Here is a 12123-nt window from a genome sequence, read left to right as displayed (position 1 = left end):
GTACGTGCAGGTGAAGGTGGACTTGCGACCTGATACTGCTGATATGGGACCAGGTACTTCTCCAAACTCAAAACACATGTGGACAAGAGTCCATGTCGAGGCGAGGATGTGCGTATGAAATATAGATGTTGGATCAATTGATGTCGTAAGATCTTACATTAGAAGTTGAATGTGAGACAGATGAATTGCAAATGTCGTAGCAGGATCCTTTGATCAAATTTCGCCATGCTGTCGATTTTAGTTGCCGTGATCGTGGGGCACTGCAAGATGAAAGTAAGTTACGATTGATCTGAGCACGAGTCAAAGGTTGGTACAAGTCCGATCCGGATCCACCATCGCCCATGTCGAAGCTTACAAAATCGACACAAGGTATATCCCTCGAGTGGTATTAGTCCTATCAAACTGAAATCAAAGATTTCGTAAGTTGACGTGCTGTAAAACATGCAACTATCAGCCTTCGCGGCGACGTTGGCTGGATCTGCCGGACATGGAATATGGTTTGCAAGAACCGTTATGCACGACCTATATGAGATGTTAGCAATGGACCGGTATGTTTATATTTCAACCCAAAGAGAAATATATACACGAAATGACCTCCTCTCCTCGCCTCAATCACCATCTCGCTCCATCTAAGACCAACTCTCACTCGGCACAAACAACAGCATAGCATCCTCGCATAACCTTCTTCAGCACTCATAGCCACAATCTGGGCGTATAGCTGGATATTATCATCAAAGCAAATTTCCATCGTCCCATACACCATCTATCACAAAGCAACGACCGCATATCCATCCCATCAGCATTCGCTACATACACTCGAAACACCAAGCGAAATGCAACCTTGATGAAAAAAAAGAAAACGGCCTTCTTCCCCGCCGCAGGATCAGATCGCGGCGGCACATCTCGCATTGCAGCTCTCTTGCTCTTAAAAGCACCGGCATAGGGACATGAAGCCGCAGAGGCTTAGACACCGACGAGGCCGAGGGAAAAGAGGGATGGGAAATGCACGATGAATGAATATCGATGGCAGACAGGCAATACGCTTTCTTATCTTACCTATCTATAAATACCATTATGGACCTTCAGCACCGAAAGACACAGAATGCCATTATCCAGAATCTCTGCTTGCATAATATTATCAATCCAAGCAAATACGGAATCAAGATCTTCACCTTCTGTTGCTGTTTCTATTGCACATGTTCTACTCCAGATACGGGGCCTTTCCTGGGGTTCTTGCTCTCTAATCATGGCATTGAAAAGCGTGTGAAGCTGTTTGCCGAGAGGATAACTTCTCGTTTTGGTGTGCGGTGTTGCTAATATTCAGCAGCGCTTCGGTGCCGAGTCTAGCGATTGCCAGGCTTTGGACGCTGTGGCTGATGGGCCTGCTTCCTATGGTTCCCTACGGTGCGAGATCCCAAAGAGAGAGTAGACTGCGGAGAAAGGAGCAGAAAATAAACAGGCATCGAAAACTCTCACGAACGTTGCGGGATGGGTTGACAGTCGAAATGGTCGAGGAAGCAATAAATAGCACCAAAGGCCCACTGGGGACGGGTAAAGCTATTTGCAAAGAATGTATAACTGCAGTAACTTTGTATATTCGTTTCTCATATTAACAAGGGGTTCTATCTTACCCTCTATGTACTTTTATCTGTATACTATATCCAAACTCCTACCCAAACGCCGCCTCCCTCCTCTAATTATCAGAACTAGAACTCTGATCCCCACCATCATCCTCCTTCCTCATAACCCCCTCCTCATACTCCATCGCACCCTTCTCCCCCTCCCTCCCCTTCGGATCTACCCACGCCTCAACATCCTCACAGCCCCTCGGAACCCTCACCCTATCTCTAACATCACACGTCTTCCACAACACCTCCTTCACCTCCCTTCCCACCTTCTCAATACTATCCATTGCCCATATCACATCCAGATGCTCATACTCCTCAATAACCTTACTATGCACCACCCTCACATGCGGCTCCCGCCCCCTCTCAAACCTTCTTAATAATTTCTGCCCATCGACCAGATCATCGCTACCACAAACCCACAGCGCGAACGGTGGCACCTGCTCATCATACCAACTCGTCGAACCTTTCGGAACCCTCGCATGCGTAGTTTTCTTCTTCACCTCACTCATCCTCCTCTCTCTCCCACTATTTTTATCTCTATTCTTATTCTGCTTCGCATAATACGCCTCCATCTCCGCATCCTCCTTCTCCTCATTCATGCCCTCCTCCCTCGTAGCAAGGATACACTTCTGCCTAGCGAAACACTCACGTCCCAACCACCACCGCATGCTCTCCGCACTCACATACACGGGCGCGAACTGAAAACAGCGATCCCTGACCCCGCGATCCCAGCGCTCGTCGCTCCAATTAAACAGGAAATGAAACACCATGTATCCCATCCCGCCGTACGGTTTGGCCGGCAGGTATTTAAGCATGAGCATCATGAAGGGGATAAACGCGTGAATCCCGAAAATGATGCGGAAGAGAGCTGGAGAGATGATACGCATGAACTTGAAATACGCTTTCCCGATCAGCGGGCCCGCGTAGGCGGCCGGGGCCAGGGCACAGAAGACGGTAATCTTGCTGCCGAGATCAGGACGCTGTTCTTTTGCCAGTGCTACCAGCGTTTGCGTGGTTCCTTGGGAATGGGCTATCAGACCGAGTTTCTCGAACCCGGTTTCTGAGAGTACCCGTGAGGTGAGCGCGGGCAGGTCCATTACGCCCATTTGCCGGATGTTCCAGGCCCACATGCGCGGGTCCGAGTAGGAGAGTAAGGTGTGTTCGGGGGTGAAGCCGCAGCGGTTGTTGCCGAGCCAGACGTCGTAGCCGGATTTGCAGAGGTAGAAGGCGAGGGAGGCGTCGTCGTTGGTGCAGTATGCGCCTGCGGACTGCAGCAGGCCGTGCAGCATCAGGATGGGGAATTTGGGTTTCTTGTTGGAGCGTTCGGAGGGTCGAGAGGGGCCTGCGTCGGTGAAGATGTCGGGACCGCGGGCAGAGCGTTGTTGGGGCGTCATGGGTGTGAATTCGAGCGGGTTGTAGATGTGCCAGAGGGTTATGACGAAGCCGTCTTCGGTTTGGACTTTGAATTCTTCCATGTCGAGACCGACTCGCCGGGCGTAGTAGCCTACGTCGCAGACGAGGGGATCTGGACCACCTTCTGTAGGTATAAATTCTGCGTGTGCTGCTTCGTCTTCTGTGTCATCCATCTTTACTCTCGAGTTTCTCCTCGAACGCTCCTTTTTCCAAGCTCTGGCTTCCTCTTTCCGAAGTCTCTTCAACCGCTTCTCTTCCTCGTAAAACGGCCGTCTGGCATCTGGGTTCCGAAATGTGACTCGTAGCCAGATGTGATTAAACATTGTCGGTATACTTGTAAAAATCGCTCCTAACACCACGATCCCTAAGAAAGTCAAAGAACAGAACCACGAAGTTGTGCGAAATGTAAGGCATTGCAGATCCCGCGTCAAGGACGAAGGTCCGTACAACGGTAAAGGAGGAAATAGAGGATTCGTTCGTGAAGGCGGCATTGCTCTGCGAAGAGACCCTTCGCCGGATTTCTGTATTGTTGTCCCATTTTGGGGAGATGGTGTGCTGTGCTCGGGTTCTGGCCGCTCGAGCCCAGAGGCCTCCTCAATCACATCTGAGGGATTGCCTTCGATGTCTTCTTTCAGTCGATTGAGCTTCTCGGCTTCTGACAGCGGTACACCAGGCAATCTGCTTCCATCTCCTGTGACAATGACTGGATCTTGCGGGGTGATGTAGTCGGCGCGAATCGCTGTCCCCGAACCATCTTCATCTTTCTCTGGCTTCACAAAGGACAATTTCTCTGCTTGATGGGTATATTTGATCGCAGCAGTCGGTATGACGGTCGATGTCGTCGATGTCGTCGAAGTCACCGAGGATTTGGAGGCCGCAGAGGCATTGCTCTCAGATCTATCGCCCATGGTTCGTGTCCGTGGGTTTCGTTTCTCGTCTCGTGCCGTTATCGCCAAGAATGCACCGAAGCGGAGAAGTTTAACATGGCAGAACGGTCAATTGAGTGTCGTGAAGAAAAGAAATTATGTACACGCTGAAGAGAAGAGATGGTCGCGGGAACATGAAGCATTGATGAGTTCAGGAATTGGAAACGAGCACGAAATCTTGGTTCTGGCGGTGGACAGGCAATTCGCATTTTGGAAGTGGCAGGGCACGCACTGCAAGGATGGATTCCATGATGTTTGGATTTGGATAGCCTTGCAACTGGTTGCATTTGGGGTTTAGACGTCCTGGACCATTGCGTGTCAGCCATTGGGGCAAATTTCCCGGGCCGTGGGTGGCGTTGAAACGGGCTTCTGACAAGACATCCAAGCCGTCTGTGAGTGGTTTATCAAAGTTTATCGACCTTTCAAGGTGCGTCGAAAAAGAAATGGCAGGTGAAAATCCCAATCGAGATCAACGTACTTGACGTCGTAGATATCGCCATCTTGGAGGTACACATTCATAGATCTTTGGAAACAAACAAATCTCTTATCATAGCATCTTTACCACCGGAGAAGACGACTCGCTGGAGTTTTGCCAGAAAAACAGCATGTTCGTGTTACTGTAAAAGTGACGTCAGATACCGACAGGGGACAAGCTAGGATCGATTCTTCCATATCTGACAGTATATCATGCGGTATATAAAGCATGATTTGAAAAGCTTGGAAACCATAAGTGAAATTCAGCTGCAATGTACCAGAAGTGAAGAGTGTTTGGTAGACAGTAGATAGTCTGACAGGACTCACCGCATGAAACAATCAGGATTGTATTGTAAGACGGTTTGGTGAGAGTCGCCAATCGTTTATCGTTCATCGGACTTAGAATTGTGATTCTGAGTCAGATAGCCAAAATAACTTCTCTTGAGTTGAAACAATTACGTCTTGAAGAATCTAAGGTAGGAAACGGAAATTCTAAAAGGCATATGGCGGAGCGGGGTCGAGCGGGGCGGATCAAGACAGGAATAGTTCCGACTCTCAATATTGGGCTGAGATGTCCAAGAATATAAAGAATCGAAATCCTCTGTCGTTATTTGTTACCAGATGTTGGTTCCAGCGAAGTTGCCCGGTTTTGTTGCACGTCGCTCGCATGTCGTTGGCACTCCAAATATTGACCGGATACTTTTGAAAAACAACAGTCACAAACATGCAAATTTTGAACATTGCAAATTCAAGATGAGCAGCAAACGCCGCTTCCTATTCTTCCCAGCCAGTTGAGCAGAAGGATACAAGGCACAGTCTGTATGTAACTTTCCAGCAACTATCAGGTTGGAAATGGTGGACTATCTCTGCTCTATATTGTACCAAGGAGTCGCAAAGAAGATATGGAGGCCTGTAAATTGATAGAAACAAAGCGAACTACTTGCTAGTTTGTAAAGATGAGAGTTATTAGTTAAGACTCGAGAGTAAGTAGAGTACCTATACTACTCCGTCGTACTGTCATGTGGTACAGGATTCCCTGCCTAGAAACCTGTGCCACCGAATGAAAGTGGCCCATACGAATTCTATGGCGCTTCAAGAAACCTTGGACATGACAAGCAAAGAAATGAGAAATGATTTGTAACAAATCAATTATAATACAATGCTTCGTAATTTGCAAAGGTATGCTGAAAGAGAAGTAGCAATTGGAAATTGAGGTTCGGTACGAAGATTCCGAAGACGAAGAATTAAGGAAAACTTTCCACCGTAAAAGTAAATATTCACGACTTCCATTGATACTCAATTAGTTTCAGATTTCACTCCAAAAAGGTAAAAGAAAGAGCCAGTATTTGTACTTCTCAATCACATGATCTTTAACCCCACTAAACCCATTCCATCACAGGGCTTCAACCTCGGCGTCGATTCTGAACTCAGCCGAGCATCGCATTTTCTTCTCGGGAAGACGCATTGCATAGACGGCGTTTGATCTTGTACTCCCTTACTTTCATCACATGTACATACAACGAATCCCTCATTGTATTCACTTCCATACCAGATCAACAGCTTCCTACGAGCTTCCATCCTCGAAAGCTTCAGAGCATGAACCGGTAGCTTCAACTCTTTGACGCGCTCTGCGCAACAACGCGACCTTCGAGTGCGAATTGTTAGAAAACATACCATGGCAGACCGAATACCAATCCTCCCCAGTCGCAAAAGAAAGCGGAGAAGATTAGATAAATCTGCCATATCTGCCAGACTTGTATTGGACGATCATGTGAAAGGAGATGTTGGCATATTGTCCGAGGATCTATTCGCAGATTTGTTTCCTACAATAGCTGATGGTGAGAATATGCTTCCGAAATGCCCAGACCCGCGACTGACATTGTCATTCTTAAGCTCACGAGAATGGAAACGGACATTCAAACCTTCCAGAGTTCCATCATGTCGCAATATCTCCCTGGGGCCCCTCAGCACTCGTCGAAGATTCAACTTGGTCCGTAGTTCCTGTTCGTCCTTCCAGCGCTCTCGCACATTCGACTGTACAATTCTCCCCGTCGTCTCTGGCACTTCAGGGCTTCGCAGAAGCTCTGCAGAAAGTCGCTCCCTCGAAAATATCTAGTCATAGCAGGAGCGGTATTGAAATCAGGATACTGGACATTATACCTCTTCCGCTGGAGACTGTCTTTGTGACAATCGAGGGCGAATTAGCCAAACGGTTGGAAAATGGAGAAGGAACATTTCATGCAGAGCACACTCGAACAAATGGACTTCCCAATGGCAAATCAACCTCTCAAATACCGGAAGATCGGCTGACTGCTGCATTGAGGGAAGCTCTAGGATCTTTGAAGGTTGTTCATACGGGGGACCTGTTCTCCCTCCCTCTGCCACCACATCCAATCACCCATATTCCACCTCCACCAGCAAAGGTCACTCTCTGTGAACCTGTCGGACAAGGGACATTGTCTGGACGTACCAAGATCATCATAACGCAAACTGGTCATCATGACAAGGGAGTTAAGAAGTCCCCGGCATTACCAGTAAATCGTGTTCTCAATGGAGTACAAGAAGATGACGAAGATACCTCTAACGACCAATTCTATTCTGCTGCTGAGGATCGGTACAAGACCGACGCTGCAATAGAAGAGGACGATACCACGGAGACGGAAGATGAGCAATCAGAGGATAACGATGATCTATCGGATGACTCTATGGACGACATGATTTCATTGCATGCTCCCATGCTACCAGCTCATAATGCAAGCGGGATATCTACGATTCAACCTGGTACTCCGCGAACGGTTGGACGTGGCAGACGCACAGATGGAATCAATACCCCAGGATCTGTCTTTTCCACTTTCACTTCCGCGACACTCCGTGCAGGTGGTCCACAAGGCCGTTTATTTAAAGTTCAAGGGCTCATGCAAACTCTTCCCGAAGCAATGCTTCATCCGAAGCCAAGTTCCGATGATGATGAAGAAGCTCGAGTATTTGTTGATATTACTTCCCTGACTAAAATTGGTTGCTTCTCTGGGGATTGGGTTCGACTTGAAGCTGCGTCTGAACCTCCACCGCAAGGCGGAGGCTTATGGGGGCTTGGTAGCTTTGGTCACGTCGAACAGGAAGATCCTCTTTGGCGTCCGGTCAAGGTATTCGGTCTTCCAGAAAATTACTCTCATCGTCCAGTGACGAGAATACCCAGCAGTAAGCAAGGAGAAAGACGGATGTCGTTCTTTGAGAATCAAGTTAAGAAGCCTTCAAGTTCTACAGTATACTGTTCTCCGATATTGTTGGCAAATATGGAGAATACTCCGTACTGCAGGATCGCGCCACTAAAGCGGGGTCCTCAGCTTATGAAGATCCCACAGCCAAAAATCACTGGTTCGTCAAAACCGCCATTTGCGAGAGAACTTACTCTGCAGAAGATCTCGACACCATTTTCCACCGAACGTACACTGCAAAATGCCCTGTTCGCTGGCTTGAAGCAGTACTTCGCGAGTCGTACACGAATTGTTCGAAAGGGTGATCTCATCGGAATTCCAATTGACCAAGAACTTGGTCGCACGTTATATCAGCCAGCAGGAGGAGATGATCTCGACATTGAAAATCTCCTGTCAAACAGTACAATAGACGACCCGAGGCCATCAAAGCCTGCAAAGGTGACCGGTGTTGGATGGTTTAAAATAGGTTATGTGGGTATCGCAAAGGAAGATGCAGAATCCAGCGAAGACGATGATTTCTGGGGAGGAGTTGCAGCAATCGACGCATCTTCTACACATATGATGCAGTCTGGCAGCGAAAACAGGAGATTACCAGCAACTATGGAAAGCACTTGGGAGTATTACCTTGGACTGAAATCGATGTCTAAGTCCGAAGTAGATTCGACGTCGATGCCAGAACCGAGGAAACATCATGTTTCTGCACTTCAACGACGATTGCGAGAGTTGATCGCGGCTGCAACTAGTCCTCGAGCTATTCATCTGGAATTACAGCCATTGGCCATTCTTCTCGTGTCAACACAACGAAATATTGGAAAAGCTACTATGGCGAGCCGAGCAAGTGCAGACATAGGTCTGCATACCTTTACAATTGATGCATATGACATGGTTAGCGAAGGAGGAGCTGGTAGTGATGTAAAGACAGCTGGACTTCTCGAAGCCCGCGCCGAAAGAGCAATGGCATGTGGATCTGAGTTCTGCTCCTTGCTTATTCGACATATCGAGGCACTCACTGCTGACCGTATGGTTACTACACTGAAGGAGATAGTGGCCAATGCTCGAGTTGTCGTTGCGACTACCACGGAAGTGGATAAGATTCCAGATGGTGTCCGGGGTCTGTTTACTCACGAGCTCGAAATGAATGCTCCTGATGAATGGGAGCGAGAAGGCATTCTCAGAGGCATCATTGACGAGCAACCAGTAGCTTTAGCTCCAGACGTGGACCTTAGTGCTGTAGCTGTCAAAACGGCTGCACTTGTAGCTGGTGATCTCGTTGATGTGGTTGATCGTGCACTCGTTGCAAGGAATACTCGTCTAGAATATCTTGCATTATCTTGCTCTGATGCCGAAACATCTGTTGCGGTGCGAGATGTTCTTGTGGCTGGAGGACCGGCAGGTCGATGTCTAACCAAGGCAGACTTTGAGCTTGCTGTTGAAGCAGCACGCAAGAACTTCGCTGATGCCATTGGAGCTCCAAAGATACCTAATGTCAGCTGGGACGATGTTGGTGGGTTGACGGATGTCAAGGATGCTGTCATGGAGACTATACAATTGCCACTGGAACGGCCAGAACTGTTCGCCAAGGGTATGAAGAAGCGATCTGGTATTTTGTTCTACGGTCCTCCTGGTACTGGCAAGACTTTGCTTGCCAAAGCTATCGCCACAGAATTCAGTCTGAACTTCTTCAGTGTCAAAGGACCCGAATTACTCAACATGTACATCGGAGAATCAGAGGCAAATGTCCGTCGCGTGTTTCAGCGAGCCAGAGATGCACGACCATGTGTTGTGTTCTTCGATGAATTGGATTCCGTTGCACCAAAGCGAGGAAATCAAGGAGATAGTGGTGGTGTTATGGATAGAATCGTATCCCAACTTCTAGCTGAGCTTGACGGCATGTCAGATGGCGAAGATGGCGGCGGTGGAGTTTTCGTCATTGGTGCCACCAACAGACCTGATCTTCTCGACGCAGCTCTACTCCGACCTGGTCGATTCGACAAGATGCTTTACCTAGGCGTCAGCGATACACACGAGAAACAGCTCACTATTATGGAAGCATTGACTCGAAAGTACGTTCTTCTTCCCCTACCACTGTGACCACACTAACAAACCCAGATTCACACTCCACCCCTCACTCTCCCTACCTCGGGTCGCATCCCGCCTCCCATTCACCTACACAGGAGCAGATTTCTACGCTCTCTGCTCCGACGCCATGCTCAAAGCCGTCACCCGCCAAGCCTCCCTCGTTGACTCCAAGATCGCTCAGATCAACAACGAAAATATCGCAGCAGGCAAGAATAAAATCTCAACAGCGTACTTTTTCGATCATTTTGCGAAAGAGGAAGATGTGGCTGTAATGGTCACGGAAGAGGACTTCGTGGAGGCGGAGCGGGAGTTGATTCCTAGTGTTAGTGTGAAGGAGTTGGAGCATTACGGGAAGGTGAGGAGTATGTTTGAGAAGGTTGAGGAGGCGGAGAAGGGGGAGCGGCAGAGGAGTAATGGGAAGGGGAAAGGGAAGGAGAAGGTTGTGGATAGGAAGGGGAAGGGGAAGGATAGGAGTGCGGGGAGGTGGGATGAGGGGAGTGATGATGAGGATAAGGGGTTCTTTGATGAGAGAGTTAATGGACATGGTGCGAAGGGGAAGGGGAAGGCGGTTGATATGGGGTTTCAGCAGGAGGGGGAGGATGAGGATTTGTATTGAGGGGAAGGAAAAATCGATTGTGGGCATAGCTAGGCGGAGTTTAAAATATACCAGATTTGCATGACTTTATGGTTTCTGATCATGGAACGTAAGCTGGACTTTGTGACCAGGAAGTGTTAGATTCTTTGTTCCAACCTTGTTTACAAAGTAATGTTTGTGCTAACCTGAGTAACTGGTATCACTCTTAATTGGCAATGAATGCCCCGCACCATCTTAACACAAATAACTGTCTATTGCTAGAGAAATGTGTATCTAGTCGTTTATTATACTCCACCAACAGCAACAGCAAGAGCCTTTGGATGCTTGCTCCGGGTCAACAAGCAAGTCAACATCAACAAGGAGGCGAAAGGCATCTTCTACGCGGAGAATACCGTTTGTAGTTGGTCACAGATGGTGGGGTTCAAGACGCAGAACAGGATCACATATCCTTGTTTTGTGTTGTCAGCGTTGTATTATTGTTTGTTAACTTATAATCATTGTTAGCTTTTCATTGCTGTTAGTCTTATATCCACCATCATCAACCCTAAACCTCACTGTCAACATCTTTTATTATCGACCTTGAAAATAAAACCCATTTTCATGCAACCAGACCTACCCCCTCCAAAAGTCCTCCAACCAAACCAGAATAAGACACGGCACACCCAACTCTGTTGATCTATTCGACTTAGATACGATTCGACGATGAAAGAAGTGGCGAGAGGGGAGGGGTATTTATAGACGGGAGATGGTTGTGGAGAGGTCGGAATTGGAGTGAACGAGGTTCGGGGTTCGGGATTGAGGTTATGAATCAGTGAGTTGTGAGTGCGAGGACATATTCACTGCCAAGCTTAGAGCTTGGAATTTTAAGGGGTGGGGTATATAAGAACTAATTCCTCCACATTTTGGAAATCAAACAGACCGATATCAGATTCGCCATCCTTCCAGAACTTTGTGTTACTTTTCTTGGGTCGTGTCTACTTCAAGTTCTTAGATATTATCACGTTTAAAGAATGTTCAGTGTTAATAGGTAGACTGCGCTGTTGAATGTGTGGCAATGCTATTTATGGTTCTGGTTGTTAATTTTTTGATTTTGTTGTCAAATTCCTCCTAGCTATTATTGTTGACCTTCTAACCACTATTTATCGCTAACTTCTTATCTATCGTCGTCCGGACCCCAAACCAAACACAACACCCCAGAAATCTTTAATTCGCACCGAGATATATCCTTCCCTCCTCACACCAGGACAGGACATGGAACAAGCCTCATGCATTGCAGGCATCCGACGATGAAAGAAATAGCGAGAACGGAGGGGTATTTATAGATGAGAAATCTGCTTTGCAGTGGGAATGAGGTCGGAATTAGAGTGAATAGAATTTAGCAGCAGATATGGTATGTACTCGCTTGCTTGAAAGTTATCGTGAGTCGGCTACATGCTGAGAGGTTTGGAGAGGTGAGGGGTATTCACTGTGTTAGATTCCAAGGAGGTATAAGGTTATCCGGGACGTTGTCTAGAAAGGGCTTACTTATTTTGATGTCTACATACCTACTGACGCTCTTTGTCAGACATGATCATGTCACCATGTTTCCTTTCCATATACTGGAACGGCTCACGGAGGATTGTGCTATTGTGGTAAAATTAGCTTTATATGTGGTGGTGCTGTGTGGAAGACAGTGCTTTTCTTTTGTGTGCTGAGCTTCCTGGGAAGAGATTTGTTGTTGTCAGCCCGATTCTTGCTGTCAATTTTTGTTGCGTTTCTCAACTCTTCTTTTCTTTTGCTCATTTACACGTCAC

General features: G+C 47.6%; 2 protein-coding genes across 2 annotated transcripts; one reads left to right on the top strand and one right to left on the bottom strand.

Moving 5' to 3' along the window:
- Positions 1-1505: 1505 nt before the first annotated feature.
- Positions 1506-4380, bottom strand: LY89DRAFT_235667 (alpha/beta-hydrolase). Its single transcript, XM_018206059.1, has one exon. The coding sequence runs from the start codon at positions 3947-3949 to the stop codon at positions 1694-1696; it is 2256 nt and encodes a 751-aa protein (XP_018065406.1). The 5' UTR covers positions 3950-4380; the 3' UTR covers positions 1506-1693.
- A 1500-nt stretch (positions 4381-5880) lies between these two features.
- On the top strand, positions 5881-10351 carry LY89DRAFT_654707 (AAA-domain-containing protein; the record flags this gene model as incomplete). Its single annotated transcript, XM_018212313.1, has 3 exons — positions 5881-6279; positions 6335-9719; positions 9766-10351. Exons 1-3 carry the CDS (start codon positions 6117-6119, stop codon positions 10349-10351), a joined length of 4134 nt encoding a protein of 1377 aa, XP_018065405.1. The 5' UTR covers positions 5881-6116.
- Positions 10352-12123: the final 1772 nt, after the last annotated feature.

Source organism: Mollisia scopiformis (assembly GCF_001500285.1).
Source record: "Mollisia scopiformis unplaced genomic scaffold LY89scaffold_24, whole genome shotgun sequence".
In the NCBI taxonomy this organism is placed as follows: domain Eukaryota; kingdom Fungi; phylum Ascomycota; class Leotiomycetes; order Helotiales; family Mollisiaceae; genus Mollisia; species Mollisia scopiformis.
Note: the sequence above shows the minus strand (reverse complement) of the source record. Positions and strands in the feature narration are given on the sequence as shown.